Source organism: Corapipo altera, unplaced genomic scaffold (genome assembly GCF_003945725.1).
Source record: "Corapipo altera isolate COAL_440 unplaced genomic scaffold, ASM394572v1 63, whole genome shotgun sequence".
Taxonomy (NCBI): Eukaryota; Metazoa; Chordata; class Aves; order Passeriformes; family Pipridae; genus Corapipo; species Corapipo altera.
In genome coordinates, this window is record NW_020884928.1 from 1,151,840 (window position 1) to 1,176,661 (window position 24,822).

General features: G+C 40.4%; 1 protein-coding gene across 19 annotated transcripts in view; it reads right to left on the reverse strand.

Annotated features, from left to right (window-relative positions):
- The window catches only part of KIAA1217 (KIAA1217 ortholog), a 353,867-nt gene that overhangs the window by 77,282 nt on the left and 251,763 nt on the right, over positions 1–24,822 (reverse strand). For 9 of the 19 annotated variants that reach the window (XR_003530194.1, XM_027658718.1, XM_027658727.1 and 6 more), the window contains 2 exons: positions 24,573–24,653; positions 14,800–14,995 (listed from right to left, as the gene is read on the reverse strand). Coding sequence is in view for 18 of the 19 variants with exons in the window: in XM_027658718.1 (XP_027514519.1) it covers positions 14,800–14,995; positions 24,573–24,653 (277 nt within the window). In the remaining variant the exon portion in view is untranslated. Of the gene's footprint in view, positions 1–14,799; positions 14,996–24,572; positions 24,654–24,822 lie in introns of those variants that run through there. The other 10 variants (XM_027658729.1, XM_027658730.1, XM_027658713.1 and 7 more) reach the window with 2 other exon arrangements.

Consider the following 24,822-nt stretch of genomic DNA (forward strand, 5'->3'; position numbering starts at 1 on the left):
AGTTTACTTTAAGAAGGCTAATGAAAGATCCCAAACACATCAAGTCTGCTCTGCATTGAAAGTTGTTGGTAAATCACAAGGTACTTTTTTAAAAAGTAGTTGAGGAAGAAATTTATCCTTTTACAGCATCCAGTTTTCCTTATACATAAATTTTGCATTTTAACTTCATACTTATCAATAAACCCCCAACCCCTTCCAGACTTTCATTTTAGCACTAGGAATTTTATATTCACAATTCAATTTGCTGACATCATATAGGATAAAGCCCCAGGTGAAACTGCTAGCAGGAGTAAAATTGAGGTCTCACACAAAAACGAGCAACTTTGGATTCTTTCAGTTTCACAGCACTGCTAATAGTCATGCTTAGCACACAGGGAGAAACATGAGTAATCTTAGGTGCTGAATTGCAAAATATGGACATTCCTATTCACCAAGACAGAAAGAACACCACTGTCATATAGCTATTGGCAGGGAATGGGAGGATTTGAGATGCCCAATAAGGGAAAGAAACACGGATAATACAGACCAGGGACTGAGTGAAGGGATACGAAGTACCCCTTCCACAACACCTGTGTTGGCCCTGCCAGGGCTATGCTGACTCCTGTATCACCACCAGGTGCCTGTACTCCACTGGTCAGTGCTGCATGACTGTGACTCATGAGCATTGCTACAGACCAGCCCCATGCCCTTGCAAGCTCCAAAGCCCTCCAAGGACTGAAGCACTGAGAAAGAGCCATCCCATTCAACAGAAGAAATCAGACTGGACTTGATGGTGTTGATTAGTTCTAACCATGCTGGGCCTGGTTCCTAAAGGAAGGTCTTCTCATGAGCATCTCAAATGTGGGAAGGCTTAATAGGACCTGTACAACAGGAAATAAGAAACCTGACACAGGACTGCAACCAAACTATGAAATTTCCTGGGATGTACAGCACTAGGGAGTAGATCAGAAGTAAGTGTTCAGCCGAACTACTTTGGACACAGAGGAAACAGGAACTGGTAAGCCCAGCTGAGCATACATATCCAATCCATACCTAGGGCATGCGTGTCCTGCCTGAACATGTATCACTGAAAGCCCACTGCTGTTTCTGAGACATCTCAGGTGTCTCTGTACAACACTGCATTGTGCCAGGAGAAAACACCTTTACTCTCTTGCTGTCTGTAAGAGATGGAACAGGTATAGGTTCTGCATTGGTGTTAAAAGGCGGCAGATCACAGAATCACAGAATGGCTGAGGTTGAAAGGCACCTCTGGAGGTCATATGGTCCACCCCCAAACCTGGATGCATTGGGAGCTCTGGAATTTCTTTCTATGTTTTGGCATAAAAAGACACACCTTGCATATCAGCTTTGCGGTTGTGTGTGACTCTCTTTTCTGCCCAGTTCAGAAGTTAGTGCGGTATGCAGAAAATGCTGGTTTTGCATTTCAGACCACTAAAAACATGCTGAATATTGAGCTACTGAAACCATTAACACAAAATAAATGGTAGAGTTGAAAAATCTTCCTTATACACAAGTCTAAATCATTTCAGAATAGTCTTGACTCTGCCTGTGCCCCAATGCTCCTACAAAATATTGATCCAAAACAAATTTATAGTTGTCCTTGAGTCTTGAATTTTCAAAGCAAACATGTATGTTATGCCTTAAAATAGACAGTTTAAATATACAACTTGGAGAAATGTTTTGGGTCAAATCTCACTGTAGGGGAAAAAGACATTTTCAAAGGCATAATAAATTCTTTTTTTTCTTTATTCTCTCTTAAATCACATGCCCTTAAAAAAACTTACTGCCTTTCCTCTTGAGTTGTCTGATCCATATCATGATATAGCAATGCCTTAGGGCATTTTCCATTTGACAGAACTAACTGCTCACTTCTAAAAATCTCTTTTGAGCATGACAAAGAGACTCAAAATTCATTAGTTTAAGTCACTGACATTATTTTTCTCCCACACATTGCCCGGTTGAAATTCTGAACACTGTCAATACCCACAGGCCCTACTTCATGGAAGCTGCTGGAGCTCTGAGGTGTGTTTTACCTTCAGCTAAAAAATCGCTCCCATGGAGATTAAAGCAAGAAGAAATAGAATATAACTCAGGCACAGCTTTTATTAGCACATATGTCAGCAAAGCTGCTGGAACGACAGTTAAACACAAGGGATGTTCATGTCTCCATGTACCCTGGAGTCCCTCTTGCATTTATGCTTCTGTTACAATGGATTCACCTGAGACATGAAGGATGTGCCCTGTTTTGTGCAACACAGAGGACTAAGAAATGCCCTGCTACTCTAGGACAACAGGTATGAAGATGAGTGTGAACGAGGAAACAACACCACATAATTGTTCTAAAAGGGCATGTCAGACAATGCTGTAGCTCCCACTTCCAGTCCTGGGCTGTCCTACAGCTACAAGGCAAACTGCAATGTTAAGCTTTTGTCATGCTGGTATAACTTAGTTTCAGAAATACCTCTGGAATTTCTGATCGTTCTTCACCCTATGGGCAACAGACCACAGGCTTAAACACAGGCCACAGCAGAAAACACTTACATGTAGGCCCTAGTAACGTAAAACTCTTTTACAAATTGCTTCACAACATTCCTGTCAACAAAGAAGTATGTTTTATAGAAGGGGAAATTAAACACCCAAGAGGCAAAAGGGCGTGTTCAAAGAAAGGTTTACAAGCCCAGATCAAACCCAGATCTGATGATGATCCTGTGAACACACCACATGATTGCCCTTTCTTTCCCTACATAGAGAGCTCTTTCAAAACACAGTACTTTCTGGTGCCCCTTTACCAAGGGTCATCAACAGGACTTGCAAAATGCTTTGCCATTTCTCCCAGGGATGATCTACATGAAATGCAACACAGTTCAATGAAGGATGCACTGTTAATCTGATTTGGGCAGGGCTGAGCCCACCAGTACTGGCTTGAGGGGTGCCTAGTGCAGCAGCCCTGTGCCTTTAGCCCAGTCCGCACAGCTCTGAGTGCTGCCCATGCTGTGGTTGCAGCTCAGGCAGATGCACCAGATCCAGGGAAGGTGTTCAGCTCAGATACTGCCGCTGGGCTGCAAAACCCACTTGGGAAGTGAGGACATGCCCACACAGTGTAATGGTGAACCTTGCCTGAACTCACAGGGTCTGGGCTGGCTTTAGAGCATGGAGCTGCACAACCAAAACGGGTTGTCACAGTATCCATACCAATAAGACCATAACTCCTTAGTTACAACCGGTAAAGGTTTGCTCCTTATGGCAAAAGCCAATGTTATGCAGGCGGCAGGACACCGCCCAGCTCACTTTTCTCAGCACCTCCATCGCATACATGGTGCTGACCCAACGCTGACTAAGCACCATGTCGTCATGGTTATATTGCTAACAATGATCTTGGTGCAGGGCAGCTTAGATGCTTAGAAGAGTTTTAATCACAACTTGCTTTTGTTTAAAGAACAAGAGTTATCCTTAGAAATTTGTTATTTAAGAGAGGAAAAACATGAAGCACACAACAGAAAGAAAAGTTAAATGTGTGATAAATCAAGAATAAGTAAACAAACAAGATTGTATCCTCTTCTGTGACCTTTACAAATATCAGTTAATTCACTTATATGATGAATTTTAAATTGAAAAATACTGGTACTCACATAACCCTCAGAATGATTTTATAATGAAGAAAAGAAAACTGAGGCAGATAAGTTAAATAACTCTTCAGTGTTACAAAATAAAATACAGTTAAAGCTTAAATTTGAGTTCACGAGTTTCTTTTCTGTGAAGCTACAGGACATCCTCTGTGTAGGCAAGATGTCTTGCAAATTTCTGCACTGAAATATCTTACTGACATTTGGCAACACCTTAATCCATGGGCTCCCATCTGAAGAGAAGGATTAACTGATGATAATATCTGTATTTGGCTGATGCTGGATGCTTGGGCACTGGAGCACTGAAACCTTCCCACAGACCCAGAAACTACTGCTACTCTCTTCCAACACAGTCACTCAATGTAGCCTTAGGAAATTTTGTGCCCAATTTGAAAAATTCCAGTAATGAGTAAAGCTGGTTGGACTATAGCAGCCAAAACCTAGATGCATTGGGAGCTCTGGAATTTCTTTAAGTTCAAGATGCAAAGCAGGGTATAACTAAAACAGGGGTAAAATGTTGTCATTAGATTAGTTTCATTCTTTACCTAACCATCAGCTAACCATATCTTTTTGAGATGATGGGCAAGCTTTGTCTTTTCATACTGGTTTAGCTTGATCTTCCACTGTTAAGAACATTGAATCACTGTCTCTGCCTGAACATTCCCTCACACTGAAGTCAGCAGAAATGCTAACAAGCAAAAGTTGAGAAAAAGCACCCTTGTTTCTTCCTCATATGTATATCAAATCATTAGTTGAGACTTGCATCAGTTTTAAAAACTAAGGATAACCTTTAAAATTGCAACAACAGCTATTTTTGTTGAGACACTTCAGGACAATCCAAAGGGGATCACAATAAAAACTGCCAGGTTTTTCCTCAAAAGTTCAGTTTCCATTTTTTTTTTTTTACTAAAATTCCAAGATACTTCCAATTTTTCTTCGATTTTTATTTGGCAAAATTGTTGTCTATAAGACTGTAAGGGTGGCATAGGCCCAGATTGTACTCTGCTCCCCATCCCCCTCCCCCTCAGCCATCAGATAAACAGATCAAACACATATCACCACATTCTGCAAAAGTTATGCAGATACAAGTTTATTACAGTAACAACTCTTGCAGTGTGGAAGAAATTCCTCAATATGCAGTTCTTACTTTCCATACCCTCAAGACTTGACTCTCCTATTTCACCACACACAGTTTAAACTAGTCTGAGGTCACTGCCATGATCCTTGTGGTATTTCTAGCCTGAAGCTCTCAAACTAGCTTCCACTACTACTCCCTCCTGATAATCTGTCCTCCACATTAAGAAAATGTCTATAAATGTGCTTAGCTCTCTCCAAGTACTAAGAGAATCAAAAAGTACATATTTTAATGAAATAAAATCAATTACTTATTTTATTTATTTTCTTCTGAAGAGATTTGCTCAAGGTGTTAAGTCGTTTGACAACAATTTCAATAAAAACAGGAACTGATTAGTTTAGTCCAGTATTACTCCCTTCTGCAGTTTCACTCTTCTCTCTTATTTACAGTGACTTACAATAATTTGTTACCTAATGAAAAAGACAGATGGAAAACTCAGTAGTCACATAAAATACCTACCAAAGTGTTATGAGAAATAAGGATTTTTAACTGCAACTCAAATACTAGCACTTTTCTACAAATGGAAACATTTAGTTAGCTAAGAATAAGTAAAAACCAAAATGAAAATTGACATTTTTCACCTAAAGAAAAACTGGTATTTTCCCCATATGATTCCTAATAAAACCTATGAAATAGTCTATGGCCAAAAGGCAACTTTGTCCATATACCTATGTCAGCAAATCCATCAAATGTAGACAGTTACTTCTACCATCTAGAGAGTCTGAGGGAACATTTCGGTTTAACCTAGTTCCCCAGATGGAAATCAGTATTCTGGAAGGATGACTTTTTGGACAATAATCACATCCTATTCCACAGAGCTCAACTGACCACCAAGATGACTTTTTCATACCCCTAACTGACAAAATAATGCCAGCAAACTTGGAAGAACACAAAACCCCTACAATACTAAATGAAAAAAATATATAAAAAAAAGACAACTGAACAACTCAGTGAGATGAACTAGAAATTTCATGTGTACCAGAGCTGTTTTTCAGAGGGCCCATAGGCTCTGCTATGCTGCGTTTACTCCAGTTCACGTTCACCCATTTAGCACAGTAAAAACTACACATGCACAGGTACAGGACATGCCCACACAGGCTCTGCCTTTGTCCACCAGAAGCTGAGCCCAACCTCTGAAGGGGGCAGTAAGCCATGCCTGGATCCCAGCCAAAGGTGCCAAGCTGACTAGTACAATTTCCAAGGATGTGTCTGCCAAAGACTATGCAGATATGTTAAGCATGTAAAGACGTTGTAAGAGAGCATTTTACATGGGGCATTTCTGCCAGTAACTTTTAAAGGGGCAGAAGAAAAAAAAGACATGAAAACATCAATTAAATTCCTTGGAATACATGTTCTTTTGAATAAACATGAAGAGAGATCCTATCAAATTGTATTTCCTTTCTATATGAATCAGCTGTATCAAATACACATTATTTGAGTAACAAGTATTTTTATAAACACTGGGTTTTAACACTAAAGCAGGTAGAAGTGATGAGTTCAAGGGCAGAATGTAACCATTTCAATACTCCATAGCCATGAAGCATTAAAGTCATATAGGCCACGCATGCCTTTGTAGTTTTGCTCAATTTACCAAAATTTCTGTATTTTCAGTAGGAATTCTCTTCAATACTTCTAAAGTTATTTCATTTCTAAAAAGTTCACTCCTGTCACTAGCAAATTTAGGGGTTGAGCCATCAGCATGTAAGAGCACATTTGGTTACAGCACCACATCAGAAATTCCCCTATGTGGGCTCTAACATGCAGCACAAGAAAAAAAAGACCTCCCCCGTATGGCTACAAGGAGGCTCTGAGAGATGTGTGAAGGGCCTTATTAAAGTCAAGATAAACAACATCCACTGCTCTGCCCTCATACCCAGAGATGGTCTATTCAGCACAGAAGGTAACTGGGCAAAGTAAGGTACCAAGTGCCTGTCTCTTTGAAGCATTTGAGTAGTTAAAAAATTATTCAGAAGGGTTCCTATCTTGAGAGTTGCTCAGACCATTGCCTCTATTGTCCCAAGAGAGTACCCTAATCAGCAGGCTATCAACAAGCCTCTGATGCAGTGATTATCCTCTTATCCTATTTGAATTGGGCTACTCTACAGCCAGAAAGGCAGAAGACAGAGAGAGAGAATGAGAACAAAACCAGGAGACAGTCTTATATGATACCGCAGAGATCACACTATTTCCCTTTGGGAATACAAATCTGAACTTGGGTTCAGTACAGTAACAATGTATTAAAATCACTACCTAAATATATAAACGGCATTGGGACCAATGATTAAATTGAAGACCTGTCCTCATTCAGGGACTTGCTGTCAGCCCTGGTAGCAAATCCTATATACACTGACTGCACTGAGGGACAGGCTACGCTTTTCTGCTTAGCCAAACACTTCTAAAAATGCATTTTTTCTTTGCATGCCCATGTGCAAAAGGCAGGATCTGGTGTTTGTGTGACTTACCATACTAGAGGTAGACGTAAAAATTTTACCTAAAATGAAAATTAGATCAGATTTCTCCAAGTGATAGCTCCTGTGCTAGATACAATTCAAGGGACAGCTCCGTCTGGGGTTCTACCTTTCCTCTGAAGGGTAGTTTGGACTGTACAAGCTATTCCACCTGCCAAAGCGCTCTTCCAGCAGACACAAATGCTGAAAGCTCAAACTGCTGCTGCTAAATCAGAATAAGAAGTAATGGTAGAGCTGGATGAAGATATTGCACCTTCTGTGAGGGCATGATTTGGGGTAAAGAGGAAAGTCATTGCTACCTCCACATAGTTTTATTCAATTTCTCAGATTGTACATCAATTACCTCTCCTATTATCTTCATCACTTTTCATTCTGCTTTATTAGTGTTGCAAGGTCCTGTAACAGGAGTATTCTGTCACTATGTGCATTACCCAACACAGTGAGGGACCATTTTAGTCAAGATCCTTTAGTACTACTGCAGTTCAAATAAAGATTGTATTCAAAAAACATTTAACAGATATAGCAGTGACAGACAGAGTTGCATAGCTAATGATTTTATTTAGCACACTGCACAACTTCTACTCCAGTATCACTGCAATGAACCCATCAGATCCATGCTGATACAACCTGTTGCAATGGAGTAAAATTCAGCTCCAGTGTGATGCACCATCTAAAATATACTGCATATCAGCTTTTTGGTGGCAGACAGAATGTGCTTCTGTTGAGACAGTACATAATAAATAAGATCTTGCTTCTTGGAAGTATTTTTTTCAGGTACACACACAAGACATTTTATTATAGGAGGAAGAATCTGTTAAGTAAACAATAACTGTGTGCACAAGTGCTAGCCTGAGAAGGCCCATATTTTAGTCTTCCATATAGCTGCTTTTCACAAATCATGTAGGGGCAAAAAATTAAACAAAAAACTATGATATGTTGGTATCACTGTTTATCTTCTTTTGCTCTTTCGATACAAAATATTTCAGGTAAGAGATGTACGCTTTTTTCTTTCCAAGTCCAAAATCTTTAGCTATATTTGAAGAAATTTGAAAGAAGATAAAATCTAGAAAAGCTGGAAGGAAAATTTTTGCTACACTAGAATACTGTAATTTCTTAGGGTCTGTGTTTCAATTCATTAACTGGAACTAGTTGTTTCTCGTTGTTTTTTCTATAGACCTGTCAGTCCCTGTTAAGTTATCTGACCATGACAGCAAACATTTACATGACATTTTTGCATGTTGGCTGTTTTGCATACACTGTAAAAGACCAGATAGGGAAAAATTCTTTAAGATGACTAAATACATTAGAGCTATACTCAGCCTTAACTTGAAATGCAGTTCCCAGGGAGTTCCTCTCCCATGAACTAAACTGAAGCTCTTGCTGACTTCATTAGGCTTAAATCATGCCCCAAGGAATTGGAGAGGGCAGGGGCACTGCTAGCAAATCACAGGCTTCTCATATAAGGTCTATGGCCATTCACACATCTTCTGTCAGATTGAACACGCCTATTTTAATTTCTAGCTCATAAATATTAATTTATAACAATTAATTAATAACAATTAATTAGCTTCAATATAATATATGTCTACCTTTAGCATTTACATCTCTCTATGTGTCACAGTATATTGTGTAAGAGTCATGTTTACCACCAGCTGACAAGAAATGATCCCTCTCCCTGCAAAGGTTTTGCTATGTGTGAAATTGTCACTACAGCCATGACTTTGTTTTTTAACAGGCTTTGATAAAACACCTGCAAGAAATACTACAAAAAGATCCAGGTGTTACTCTTACAATCAGTAATGGTATTTCCATAGAAGGTGGCAGCAAAGTAATTAATCAGACACTAATATCTGTGCCTGCCAAAACTGGGGTTTAAGGGCTAATAAATAATAATCTGAACACTTCATGATTGCTTAAGACCCTCTCCACGCCAATCCTTAAGTATTTGTAGGATTTTACTCCTGTAAGTAATTCCTCCAAAGGCAAATAAAATGCAAATGTTGGCAGGCTCAGACATTTCTATAGAGGCCTTTCCATGCCACCTAACTTCAGGTACAGGTTTCCCAGCATGGAGCCTGGTCATCCTCTGCTCCTTATTCATCTGGACTAGAGTGGCCAGGCACCCTAGCTGGGGTACCCAGAGAAGATCATTGCAACCCTTTGAGTCATAAAGCTTCATCCTCCTCAGTCACTTCTCAAGCACAAATCCTCATGTATTTATGGAAATCCCTCCCTGTACAATATTTTTCCTTAATCCAACCCTGCATGTACAGCCCGATCCTGTAGGAGCACAGTCTGTTGCAATGGGAGGTTGTGATCACACCCTGCCCTTCAGGGCTGTGACCCACTGCATCAACTGCCCTGGTTGCTCCGTCAGAGGATGCCAGTGCCTGCCCATTCTTTGGACAAATACGCCACATGAGAGACGACAAGTGAACATATTTGTCAGCCTTCATTTCGTTGTGGAAGTATCAGAGCAGGGATGGCAGGGAGCTGCAGCACGGGCACAGGCTGGCTGCTGGCACAAACTCACTGGATGCTTGTCAGGTTCTGCTTCCTCCAGGCAAATTACAAGTGAAGTTTGCTGAAAGCTTTTGAGCACTTTCCAGGTTTCAGCTTATTCTCGCTCTGACAGTTTTGCTAGATAATTTTTTTCCCACAGTTATCACACTGGAAAAACTCCCAGCTTTCAAATAGATATTTTAAAATACACTTAATTTTCTCTTGCACAGTGAATTAATTTATTTTAGTATCTTGCTTTGTCTCCAGGCTGCAGAATGATGAGACAAGTGCTGATTTCCGATGGACCTCTTAGCCAAGAAAGACCTTCATTTCAAAAGCTGTAGCTGAAATTTTAAATTCCACAATTGGAACGGGCCCTACTGTTTTCTGGGTCAACTCCACATGAATACCATGTATGTCCTATTAGATTAGTCCTGACTGACAAACCCATGATGGTGGGTGCAGTAGCCAAAATGCACTATGCTATTCCTTCTCAGGCTCCACATTAATTCAGACCACCAACTGAAAACAAAGTGACTCATGTGCACCTATTAAAATAGGAACCCACAGAACAATTAGAATTTCAAAAAGAAAATAGTTTTTTTAAAATGGCATTGAGATATTATACACTGTAAAATTAATAAAAATTCACAAAAGTTGGTTACTTTCTGCACTGAAATTATGTTGGCTGAGGATCAAAACATAATTTGTATTTAAATTATATTAAATAAAAAAAAAATTAGATATGGAAAGGGAGGCGATTATATACAGTTTATTTAAAATCACGTGAACAGAAATATTTTCATGACAGTTTTAAAATTGAAGTTATAAAGACTTTACTGGTTTTTCAAAATAAATATTCCCCTTGTACAGATGGAAGTAAAACCAATCCTAACAGGACTACACAGTGCAAAGTGTCTCAAAAGTAAAGTTTCAGAATATTGCTCATGATGTTGTCAGAACACACCACCAGAAAAGATTGAAAAGGACATTATTATACAGGAACGCACTGAACAATAATAATAATATAAAACTGAACTGGTTTGGAATAAATTTTAGACCATCTTTTAAAATGAACTATTTGCTATTAATTATTTCCTGGAACAACTGGAAAAAGACATTGTGGGGTGATGACAATATATTACCTCCTATTTGGCTAGTATGATGATCCCTTAAGCCATATACATATCTGCGACCTCTCCTGCAATACATGGAGAAAAGGCTTATTTTGTTCATTTCAAATCTAAAACGTCTCGGCTGAAATGCTTCATATTACATTGCTTCCCTGTTGTTCTTGGGTTTTTTTTCTTTCTCCTGCATTTTGCCTGTTCATGATGGGATAAGCCAGGGCCACGTCTTCAGTATATGAAAGACAGGTGCCTTGCAGGGTCTGAAATCCTGGCCATTAAACAAAATAGTGCATCTTCATGTGACTGCCCTCCATTGGGCCCTGGACAACACATTTCAGTACATGCAACAGACATGTTTAAGAGTGAACTACTTACAGTGAATTTATAGTCTCCTCTTATCTCAGGAGAGACATTACAGAACAGCAAAAAGTGCAAAGAAGAGTAACAATGATAATCAAATGGTTTCTGGATGAGGAACAAGTGGTTACAGCAGCACTTCTCAGCCTGGAGAAGAGATGACCTGAGGGAAATAACAGGCCTAAGAAATCAGATATGGCCTAGGGGAAGCAGATAGCCATCTGATGTTTGCTGTCACTTCCAATACAAGGACAAGGGGGCATAACTTAGAGCTGATTAACAAACACAAAACAAAGCAAGAGGAAAGCAATGGTTGGGCAGTAAACCAACAGAAATTTGCTGCCAAAGTCACAGATGCACTCTTGCAGATGTGAAAAATTTACATGGAATCAAAGGCAGTCTGAACAAATACCTGGAGGACACATGTCTTGATGGTTATTACACAGGCGGAAACCACAACCAGGAAATCCCAAAACTGAAGATACCTTCAGGCCGAAAGCACTTGGGAGAAGGGTCATACATACACATGTATGGTGTGGCTCCTGGAGGACAGGTAGGTGATTCAGGACAGCAAGCACGGCTTCACCAAGGGCAAGTCCTGTTTGACCAACCTAGTGGCCTTCTACAAAGGGGTGACTATATCAGTGGACAACGGAAGGGCTACAGACATCATTTATCTGAACTTCTTCTGTAGAGCCTGTGACATGATCCCCCACAACATTCTCCTCTCTAAATTGGAGAAAGATGGACTTGATGAGTGGACTGTTAGCTGGATAAGAGTGGTTGGACAGTCACGTGCAGAAGGTAGTGGTCAATGTCTCAGAGTCCTAATGGACATCAGTGACAAGTGGTGTCCCCCAGGGGTCAGTACTGGGACCAGACACAGAGATTGAGTGCACCAGCAAATTTACAGATAACACCAAGCAGCTGACACACCTGAAGGATGGGATGCCATCCAGAGGGATCTGGACAAGCTCAAGAAGTGGGCCCATGAAAATCTCATGAGGTTTAGCAAGAACAAGTGCAAGGTGCCCCGGGATCAGGGCAACACCCCATCAATACAGGTTGGGGGATGAGGAGATCGAGAGCAGCCCTGCAGAGAAAGACTTGTGGGTGCTGGTGGATGAGAGACTGGACATGAGCCAGCAATGTCTGCTCACAGCCCAGAAAGCCAATTGTATCCTGGGTTGCATCAAAATAAGTGTGGCCAGATGGTTGAGGGAGGTGATTCTGCCCCTCTACTCCACTCTGGTGAGACCTCATCTGGAGTGCTGGAGTCATCAACACAAGAAAGATATGGATCTGTTGGATTGAGTCCAGAGGCCACCAAGATGATTAGAGGGATGGAGCACCTCTCGTTTGAGGAAATGCTGAGAGAATTGGATTTGTTCAGCCTGGAAGAGAGAAGGTTTCAGGGTGACCTAATTGTGGCCTGAAGGGAGCCTACAAGAAAGATGGAGAGGGACTTTTTACAAGAGCATGTAGTGACAGGAAATGGGGGAGTGGATTGAAACTAAAAGTGAGTATGTTTAGATCAGATATTAGGAGGAAGTTCTTTACTGTGAGGTTGGTGAGGCACTGGAACAGACAGCCCAGAGAAGCTGTGGATACCCGATCCCTGGAAGTGTTTAGGGCTCTGAGCAACCTGGTTTAATAAAAGGTGTCCCTGCCCATGGCAGGGGGATTGGAAATAGATGATCTTTAAGGTCCCTTTCAACTCAAACAATTCTGATTCTATGATTCCATGATTCTATGACATGCTTGCTCTGTTCTTACTCCCACTGAAACTAGCACCTATGGTCCCTCTTGGAGACAAAATACAGGATCAGGCAGACTCTTGGTCTAACCAGTAGGGCCTTCCTATGTTTCTTTACCAGGTTTACTCACAGTGATGAGCACTTCAGTTTTTTCCAGAAACGGGACTGCTATGTTCTCTTCATGTGTACACACCAATTATGATAAAGTTATTTCTAGCTCACCTTTTGGGGGAGAAAACACTGCACAAAGCATTGGTGCTTGGCAGGCTACCCCCTTTGATGCTAACCAAAAACTTGCCAAAAGCTGTTTATCAATTCTCAGCTCATATCTGAAACAGAAGTTCAGAGCTGAGATACCTTATGTGAGCTGGGGTAATCACTGAACACCAGCTAAAATCTGCGCAGTGGGGGTGGACTATGAGTTGCACAGGGATGCAAAGGCTCAATCTACTTAACATGACACTGAAGCAAATACAAGTTTTCCAGAAAATCTCCAGGTGAAGCAAGCCATGCTGAGAATGCCCTAGTTAGCAGTGACTAAGAGGTAGAAATGAATCCTCTACACATATAGTAAACATACACGCACTACACACTTACTCTTAAAAACACCTCTAAAGTCTTGTCCAAGTTGAAGTCTTTCAAATTTCTCCCCAAAAAGCCTGGCATACTGGTGGCCCAGCAGGCTTTGGAAGGGCAGCAGTGCTAGTCCATGAACTGACATAGACAGGGATCAGCACCTTGTTCCCTGCCCCACTGCTCTGTGGTTGCCAGCTCTGGAGGCCGCAGGAACCCCTTCCAGCCCTGTTGTCTTCACATTTGTTGTGTTTGTTAGATATCATAATACTCTTGACAGGAACTGTCTTAGATTATTGAGGAACAAGTAAACTACCGTGACAAGCTTACAAGCACGGTATGATTTACAGTTCAGTCTTCAATTTATGTCACTCTCTATACTGGGAGATGAGCCTACAAGAAAGCAGCATTTCAGTTTATTATCTATGAGCAAAACCTGCCTTCCTCAGCAATCCACACATGAGTTACGTGCTTTCCCACAACACTTTAACTGCCCTCTGGTGTCTTCCCTCAAAAGAACAGCCTTTACTCCTACCATCTGTCAGCTAAACACAGTCTCCAGGACAAAATCCACCATCATAAAAGGAACTCTGGTTCACAGCTGGGCTTAATCCAACCCTGAGATATGGGAAGAACGTGGGAAGCAGAGCTGTCCACCTGTGCTAACACATCACCCGTGTCACCATGCAGACAGAAGGGCACTGCCCCAAAGTAAATGGCATCTCCATCAGCATATTCATTCAAATCCCCTGCCTGGGGAGCTACCACCATGCAAATATCAAATGTTTTCACTAAGTTGGATTAATAAGGCAATGATATATCTAGGTTTCTTGCAGCTAAGTCTGGCTTTGAAGAAATGATAAAATGAAAAAGCCTGTGTCTCCTCTCTGAAAATGAGGGTGCAATCTTGTACTAAGTTTACTGCATCATACTGTGTAGGCTCGGCAAATATTTGCAATATCGGGTTTTAACCATAAATCAGCACTTTGTGTCAGGGTCTGCATCTTTCTCCGTGAATATCTACTATGCTCCCAGCACACTTTCAGATCTTATGAAAATAATTTCACCATTTCCCCACGTTACTCGGTACCCCACACTCCGTTAATTTCCAAAGAACAATCTGACATGAAAAATAGTGTGCTACCAAAGTTCTTTATTTTTTTTAACGCCAAACTATTTAAAACCTGGTTTAAATCCACAAATGGAAAACACAGGCTAAGAGCAGAGCAAAGCAGGCCTGAAGCAGGCTCTTACCCAGTGATCTTTCCTTTGTTTGGTTTGCTGACCGCACAACTGGAAGACTTGCCCGCGTGCGGCTGCCCCTCGAAAAGGGGGTTGGAGAATCACCCTCGGACATGGCTTCTAAGGAATCCACAGATGCTTCAGAGAGGTGTTCTGTCTGGTCACCCAAATTGGGCTGTGGGCTCTGGGACAGCTTTGGGCTTCTTGTCTACAAAACAGAGTATTTCATTATTAGTCTAATAAAACCAGAATATGGGAAGAAAAAAAAAATCAAAGAGAAGAAGGAAGGAGTCCAAACTTCTTCAAATACTGATAATGTTGAAGGTCACTTCTGTGTAGATTATTTAGGAAAACAGTGTCCTTGGATATTCTGCTGCAGTTTTTATGGTTGTACATTCACATTGCAAATTTTGTTGCTAAAAAGGCCTTGAGGATAAGAAATGTTCTGAGGAGATGCATGGTAAGGTCATTCTCCTTGTCCACACACACACACACACACACACACACACACACACACACTCTAATGTTGATAAGTTTACTAAGAAAAATCCTCTGAAAAGCAATACTGTAGTGTAGCTGTAAAGCCATCAATTTCAGTATCTTCCCCTGTGCCATCTATGAAAAGTCCAGGTCATACAGCAAAGCCAAAACAGCCATTCAACATTTCTAGCTGAAAATCACAAACAATTACTTTATTTTTTTGTTGCACCAGCATAAATCAGAAATGTCTTCATTACCAGATCAAATTAACTATGATTTTTACTGGGAAATCATACTAGTAAATTGCTAAACACAGTTGCTGGGAAAAAACCAACTCTTTCAGGAGGGGAGAAATCTGTTTTCACTCATGCACTTCTACCAACTCTTCACTGTAAGATCTCCCTAATAAAAACACACTCAGGAGGAAATGAAACATCCTGAACTTTTTGCGACTTATAAGTAACACTGTAAGTACTTTCTAGGAAGAGGGGTTGCTTTAAGCAACATACTCAATACTGTTTAGTGAAACTCCCATGACCACATGTACTGCTACTTTGGAGAGTAATTTCCTAGTGTCTCAATCAAACTGTATCACAACAAACGGAAACAGACATTGTACAAGCAGAAATTCAAAGTAAAGCAAACTTAGTTCCAAAACCAGTAGGTAAACATGAACTTTTATAAAGTCTATAATCAGCAGCAGACACAAGATGTCATTAAACTTACATGTTTTTCTCTCCCCTATAATTTAAATACAGATGCTATTACATTTAAAATCCCCTGTATCAAAATTAACTTCAACTCTAGGTTTGAAGATGCTGTCAAGATAAAGAAAAGATTGTGCTTCTTTCTGGAAAGCCAAAATGACTTATCTTGCTGACATCTAGCTCTTTCGGTGGATTTTCAAATGAAATAAAGCAAGCTTATTTCAGCAATAGTATGCATAATATTCCTTTCAAGGTCACATAATATTCCTTATGTGACCTTGAATGTATGAAGAACTTCAACTTTTATTACATTTTCATTAGCTGGCTATAGAAGCCTGCTGCTGCCAAGCTGTGCAGTTGCTCACTAACTACAATGATTAGAAATACCTCAAAAGAAAGTAAATCCTCCAGAACTTTTCACTTTTAAAATGCAAATATTAGAATAGTAGGTATTATCCAATGTCCTGCAATGAAATTGTTTAAGAGCACTGAATTTTATGCAGGACTTAAAGCTAACAACTTTTGTTCTAAAGTAAGCTTTGAAGTGCCTTTGACATGGTCAGCACTAGTCTATAGGCTGTAAATACAGGAACTTGCGGTGTAAAAGTTACAGAGGTGACAAGTGACCTGCAAACACAGAAAAGGAATTTGATAAGTACTTCTTCATTCAACTTTCCAAAGTGGTTTAGGAAGCACCACTGCTGAAGTATTTTATTTACACAGGCATATTATGGAAGTACTACCAAGCCAAGGCATTACAGCTCCATAGTTTTCCTTGTACTGATTAAAAACTTATATCCATTAATAGGGAGCTAGAAGACACATAATTCTCACTTTCTAGAAAACCATAACTAAAAGTAAAACAAGATTAAAAAAAAAGGCAGTAATAAAATCATCTGCAAAAGGTCCTTTATTCCAGAGTTTATTGGGAAGGGGATTGCTTTTGTTTCTTTAAGAAAATATATTCTGCTTACATGAATCAAGCTTATTTTGCTTTGCTTATTTATTTTTTTACATTTGAATGCCCAGATGTCACCTGAGACATGCAGTTGCATGCACATCGTTCACTGACACATATGGACAGGTGCAAATGTGAGCAGTAAGGGGACACTTCACTACCAGAATCAACACAACACAGCTTTAGCTGTGCAGTTGCTCAGCATATCCTGTCAATACACAAATGGAGCCAACCTCAGCAATGTTTTGTTTCTGTAGAGCATCTCAGATCCCCATGGATGACAATGACATCATTACTCTGATTAAATGTATTGGGTCTAGCTGTGACAGAGTTAATTTTCTCCACAGCAGCCCTTGCAGTGCAGTACTTGGTAGCTAGAAAGTTGTTGATAAGACAACAGTATTTTGGCTACTACTCAGCAGGGCCTGAACAGCATCAAGGATCTCTCCAACACTCCCCTACTCATCCAGTAGGCTGGGGGTGGGTAAGATCTTGGGAAGGGACATAGCCAGGAGAGCTGACCCAAGCTGATCAAAGGGATATTCCATACCATATGATGACTGCTCAGCTATAAAAGCTAAGAAAAAGGAGAAGGAGAGGGAGCATTTGTTATTACACTTGTCCTAAGGAGCAACTGCTACATGTACGGAAGCCTGAAATCCTATTTTCTGGGAAGTGGCTGAACATCACCTGGTCACAAAAAATAGAGTATAAATCCTTTGTTTTCTTCTGCTTCCACATGCAGCCTTTGCTTTCGCTTTATTAAACTGCCTTTATCTTGACCCACAAGGGTTTTTTCCATCTTATTTTCTCCCCTGCTCTCCTGCTGAGGAGGGGGGATAGAGTGACTTGGTAGGCACCTGGTATCCAGCCACCACACTAAAAATGACCCCTTTGGCAGCCCTCATTCCTCACTGCAGCCTTCTGAAGCAAGGTAGAGGCACATCGTGGATCCTGCTCAGACATGAAGCCCCACCTTCCTCTTAATCCACCAGTTCAAACCCACAGTAGTTCCACTCTTGTAAGTGGAGTATTACAAATGTAAACCCAATGCAAGCTATAAATGAGATCCATCAAATATAAACATACTGTCTATGAAAGGCTTCAAGTCATTTGTCATGCTCAACTCCTGTAAACATTGCATTTCAGGAGTGATTTTGAATTTTAAACAGTTTCTAAAAAAACCCTCAAACTCAGCAACAACAGTGGCTATTCAAGTAACTGAGAGATATGAGTGCATACTTGATAGGAAAGCATTTTTATTACTGGCAACGAGCACTAGGCTTGATGTCACTTCAAAATCAAGTGGATTCCTAGATATGATTTCTTAGGAAAACCAACCCATGCAGTGGGGAAGGAACTAGCAACATTTACAGAGACATAACCTACAAGAACTTATAAAGATGGTTGAAGAAAGCAGTGCACAAACCTTCAGTATTATCCAACCCTTGCAATAAATATTCAGCATGTTGATTCTAATATTAAATAAAATAAATAAGAAAAACGGCAAATAAATACTTAATAAGTAATGGCATATTTATTTTTCCATAGAATGTTCACTAATGTATTTTAAAAATACTAAAAAGCTTAAAATAATACTAGAGGAATTGTCCTTTTAAGTACTTTTCAGGAACTAGCACATAATATAGACATTTACAAAATAAATATTCACCCCAATAGTCCATGTTTCAGGACCCATCAGAACTCAACTAGAGTTATAGTGTAGACTGCTACTGTGAGAGTCAGAATGGTGGTGTAGCAAAAAAACCCCATAATACCTAACAGAAAAAACTCAAGACACGCAAAGTAGAGGAGTAGCACTATCCAAAATTTAAACATGTAAACAGATACTCCACACAGGCAGACAAACGCAAAGAAACACCTGCACTTTCCAAGCCACCTTTGGGATAAATGCCAGAAAGCAGAAGAAGGTTCAGAACTGGGCAGCAGGTCTCTCTCCTTCCCCTCTGCCAAGACCAGTAAGGCTACATTTCCTCAGTCAGCCATGCTCTTCCTCCCCCCAGCTATGTGTTAGGAGACGCCCTCAGGAATATTTCTTGGTGCAATAGGATTAATTTTTCAGCCAGATGAGTAATGCTGACCCTCCTTAAGGACTTCTCTGATAAAAGATGTTGCTTGTGCTTGTTCTGGGTCAGAAGCTCATCAGAAAGGAAAGGCCAAAATAAGGATGAACAATTCTGGTGAAAACTTACATATAATTACACAGTGTTCTGAGATGACTCTTTACTTAGGATACACTATTTTATTTACAAGGATATAGATCCTTGTAACCTTTTCAGGGTATATATTTAAGTATAGCACATGGAGTTAGCAATTACAGAAGATACAGTATCTTTTCAACTTCTCTTGGGATTTGACGAAGCATTAAACCTGTGGTTAATCATGCCTCATGACTGATATCTCTCTGCTACAGCTTGTCCAAAGAATGCACTTTTATAATAAATCTGCTTTAGTTCCTTCACTAACTCAGAAAAAAAAAAAAGAAGAAAAAAGTGCGAAGCTCTTTAAATGCAGTAAGATTGCAAATAATTAGGAATGAAATATGAAGGTACTTGAATAAGGAAAAGTGAAATACTGCAGAAATACTAATGTAATGAGCAGTCATGGAGCACCAGAGATGTTTATCAAGTTCTGTGCATGCTTCTGCCTCTGGTCCTCTGCTCACATTTGTCCACACAAATTCTCTCACCCTTTTGTTCTACCTGGTTTTATGTTTCTGCTCTTCACAGAGCTCTTCTGTGCTCATTTCCAGTTATTTTCCACACTAATCTATATAACTGAAGCCTTTTTTACTTCTTTTCCTTTTCAAAAATCTCTCCTGCAAATTTGCTTCACACATTTTCACAGACAAAACAGAACTAAGAAAAAAAAACCCATAACCTGAAGAAAGATTTAATTTCATCTCTTGATCAATTCACACGTTTTATTTCCTGTCTCCAGGAACTTCCTTAGCCTTTATCTTGACAGAAACTTCTCTGTTCAGGAAAAGAATCTTATCGTACGCATCTTGGAAGTGCTAGCACTCCTGGCAGTGTACAAATGGCAAACAAAGACATAAAAAAATAATACAGAGCTAGTAAAATAACTCTTTCCAATTGTGTGCTCTAAAGAACATAGCATAAGCAAAAAAACTGCCACATTTAAGAGCCTTCTTGACATTTCAAATAGAGAAGAAAAATTAGTAGAAAAATAGAAGCCTATTTTTCTGGAACTGCAAGTAAACTATTTGTCCTGTGACTTGTGCCAAAGATGAATAAACGATATGTGACAGACTGCAAATATGCATACAAACAGGCTGTGTTTCGTGTGTGATGAGATTAGTAATTCTAAAATATTGTCACAATATGAGTTCTTACAACTGCAACAATAATGTTTCTTCATCACATTTCTGTCAGATTCAAATTATCACCGTCTGAAGGATGGATCTGCTTTTTCCACAGATACAGTCTTTGGGGTCCCATATTAACACAGAGTTTTACTTGTCTGGACGTGCTATTAGTGACATATTACTGTTGAAGAGAAAGTGAATACTACTCACGATATCTTGTTTTTAAGCATTTTCCATACTTTTTCCATAGCACTTTCTCAGAAAAGTTAAATGCTTATAAATGTCTATATAAACTAAAGTTCACATTACATCTCTGAAAGGGATATATTTGGATACTCTCTCTCACTGGGGGCAACTGGGGAGATGATTCAGCAGCTGAATGCAACATAAAACCATCTCTCACGACAAGTTCACTTTTCTCTGTGCGCTGTTTCACCATTATAAGGTGCAAAAATCTGTGGCATCTTTCTTTCAGACACCATCGGCTGGAAATGGTACCATGCAGGCGCTCCAGCATCTGTGTCCTCCTGAGTTGAAGAGAGTGGGAGGGTAACTGCCCATTTGACAGTGTGCAGATTCTGTAGGTGCTAAGTGTTAGTTATAGTCTTCCCTGATGCCTGCTCATGGGCTACCAGATGTGTCTGGCTTTCATTTCTCTATTTTGAACTCAAACATTTCACTGTGTTCTGCTGAATCAATGTCAACGAGTTACAAAGCCAGTTCTTGCTCACATACATGCTCAGTTTGGCGGCAATATTGATTTCTACGGTATGAACAGTCAGAATTCTTTCCTCTTTGATAAGGAGAGAGCGAGAGAGAATGCCTGAGTCATGGTTGCCCACCACCCCTAGCACTGGACCAAGGTACCCCACTTGCCTGCAGCCTCCCTGGCTTTGAGTCATGTTCTGCGTTGGATGCTGCCCGAGCTGCCCCTTGTCTGCGGCACTGCCAGCCTCCTCCTGCCGCCGGCGGTCCTCAGAAAAGCCTGAGCTCGCCATACTCACCACAGGAGTAATGCCAGCAGAGCACGAATCACAGAGCCCTCCCATGGCCACCTGCCGTGCGGTCATTAAGCAAAGCAATGAATTCAGTGTACTGTGAACCTGAGGTACAGCCCCAGTGCAGATCTTTTCATGCTCTGAGGAAGGCAGGAAATAGACCCAGAAGAACTCTCCCAAGTAAGGTAAAAGAAAGCATTCCCATGCCCTCCCATCGTGAACGAGAAGGGGAAGATAACTCAGTCAACAGCACTAGTAATGCTCAGTCACAGCCACGTCACTGTGTCAGGCTCAGGATGCTCTGCCGAGTGGCCATTTTACTCAATTTTATGAATTTATTTGAAGGAAAAACTCCTCTCTGCTTATGACAGGATCTTTATCACCACTCTGTTTATTCACTGATGCTGACCCCAGTTTCTTTCACCTAGTGGAAAAAAACCCCCATGTCTAATGATGTGTCAGAGTATATCTGCCATATTTTTAGGTCGGAATGATATTCAAATCATCCTAAAAATCTGCACGTTTTCCCACGGGCCTTGCTAGCTCCTGTTGGTGGCCAGCTGCATGCTCCCTGCTGTGGCAAGCCGCCAAACCCCATTTCTTTTAATCCCAAGTACTGTGAATCACCGAGCAGGATATCCACAGGCTGCTCGCCCTGGGCAGGACCACGTTGCTCTTCAGCCGGTTGATCCCCAGAGTTAGAAGAAAAAGTTTTTCATGGAACTCTGTTAGAAATTACTTACATGAAGCAATATTTTCAATGTTTGTTTTGTGTTGGTTTTTTTTTTTAAACTGTAAGCACCTAGATAAATTGAAACCTGTTTTACAGGAAAGCTATGTGTTTACAGTAAAGATATTCATTAGGAGCAATAAAAGCTGTAGGTGCTCAGCACTTATGCTGCCAGATCTGTTATTCAGATGTTTAATTGCAGGAACTTGCATTTGAAAATGTTGCCCTAAGGAACTCAATAGCCCGTCTAGGAGCAGCTTAATTGGTCCAGACAAGTCCAGACTGAAATATGCAACATGCTGTGGCATCTCTTTGGAATACGTGTAATATCAGAAAAACCCAAGCCAGCCACATTAAAGTGTATAAATATTTCTCAATATGTTTCTGTCCAAATCTAAGGTTTTATCTTTCTATAAATGCCAGTCTGAGATTTTAGGGTAGAAATTGAAGTAGAACAATAGAGAAAACTATTAGTCACCTACTGGTAAAAAGCAAAAGTTCACACCAAATGAAAGAAATCTTCAATTTTAAAATAAAATAATTTATCTTTCTGCTTTATTCTAATGCTTTATGACATGAAGGATTTATTTATATGTGATAGCCAAATTTAAAAAGTCATTGATCATCTCACTATTTTTCCCTGCAAAGGCTTCTATGATTCCATCAATTTTGCTCAGAGCAAAAGTCGTTCTTTTACAGTCTTATTCTTGCATCACAGCTTCAGTTTATTATTACTTTGTTTAAATAAGTTATCCATAAATTCCAGCCTGGACATCAACATTTGTCTTAATTAAAATCTTATGGCAGTTTCAGTTGGAAGCTATTTCTCTTTTCCCTCCTGAAAAACTCTACTGTGAAGTATTCACAAGCCAGCATGACCCTTTGTTCCATCCAGGAGATGGCTGCGTTTCATCAGCAGCGGGTGAGGTAACTCCTACCTACACAATCCCCCAAATCGCCATGAGAACTGTGAAGATTAAAAGGGATGATTTAAACAAAAACTGTCATTATGCTGATTAAAGGGGAAAGATCTTTACATGCTTAAAACCACATGCAAAAGCTAAAGGGAAAGAAAAAAAAAAGAATATATACCAGATGCCTAAACGTACCTAGGGGATAGTGAGTTTTGATTCAAGAAAATTATCATCTACCCACCCCTGTTCTCCCACACATGTCCCTAAGGAAAACAGGAGGAGAGTCTGTTTTTGTGGTGTCTCTTTCCCAAAGAAAAGGAACACAATGCACCGGTCCTGGAAAAACCTGTTTTTCTGTGTTTCTACAAGCTAAGAAAGAGCTCTGAATTAACACGCTGTTTTAAAAATAACCGAAAAAAAGAGCCATCGCCATGACGGCTGGAGAGTGGGAGCGAGGTCTGCGGGATGGGGAGTGAACTGTCCGTGGGGGCTGCCAACCCCCAGCAAGAACAATCGCCCGGGAAAAGCAGAGCTGCCTCCGGCGGCAGCACACCCACGCCGGTGACTTATTTTTAGCTTCAATTCATGGAATTAAACCTGTGATGAAGCACTTACTAGAGCCTGTTGCTCTCGCACCTGGAAATAGTTAGGGGGCTGCTGCAGGAGAGATGCTGAAGAAGCTTCTACTCCTCTCTTCCAACTTGTCACCTTGCCCTTTTTCTTCTTTTTCCCTCCTTCGAGGCCACCTCCTTGGCAAGGGAGGGAGAGACCTTACTGCTCGCCACACCTCTGCCTGTCCCACCCTTCCCTGTGGTGGGCATGTTTATTGGCCTACTTAAATCCCGAAAAGTGGAAACAAAACAAGTTGGGAAGTGACAAATCAGGTGCAAATCAGGCGCTGTGCACTCTGCATGCTCCGCCTCACCCCTTGCTTGCAGCACGTGTTACCTTGGTGCTTTTATAAATGTGCTGTTGACTGCAGCAGAAACCACGCAGAGGCACCTTTTACCTACAAGGCATCTGCACATTCACTGCCTGGGTGGGGCAAAAAGGTAACTATAGTAGACATCCATCCTATATGGTGTTACAAGCCATATAGAAATGAAAGAGAAGCTCAACAGGGTGAAAGGTGATATAGAGGTGACTTCACAGGTGCCCAGTGTACAAGTAAGATAACTCGTCAAGTTGTAGAACTAGGATTTTTGCATGTTCAATACAAAAATATTTACTGCTGTGCCCACAGAGCTTAGCAGCAAGACTATTACCAGCTAAGCCAGTTCCAAGTATGTATAAACACATAAATAAAAAAAGAATTGGAACAGCTGTTAGGGATCACTTATTTATCTAGGATCTCCCACTGACTTTTGGTGGATTTCAGAGCATCTAAGACAAGAGTGTGGAATTCATGTCTATCATGCCATTAAAGCAAAAGTCAGAATAAAAAAATTGTCAAAGGACGCACATGCATCACACTCCCATATGCAATTAATCTATATAAATGATACTTCACTGCTGTCAAATACAGAGAGACAAAGCATGCAGATTCAGATTTATTTGAGAACTCTAATTGTGAAGCAAGACACACGCAGTTAAAGGGTAACAAACGCAATTCACAGCAGAGTGCAGAAAAAAGAAAGTACAGTACTAACTCTCTGAGAGGATTCAATTTTCATCAAGTACCTTTGAATGTCAAGTTCTGAATGAAGGGAGACCAACATGCACTGCAAAACCTGTGGATCAGAGAGAGAAAAGAAGGGGAGGGGGAGAGATAATTGTTAACAGGAAAAGAAAATGGAGAACAATAGAAATTAAAAAAGAATAACCCATACATATAAAAGTATACTGAAAGAAGAGAGAAGAGAAGAGAAGAGAAGAGAAGAGAAGAGAAGAGAAGAGAAG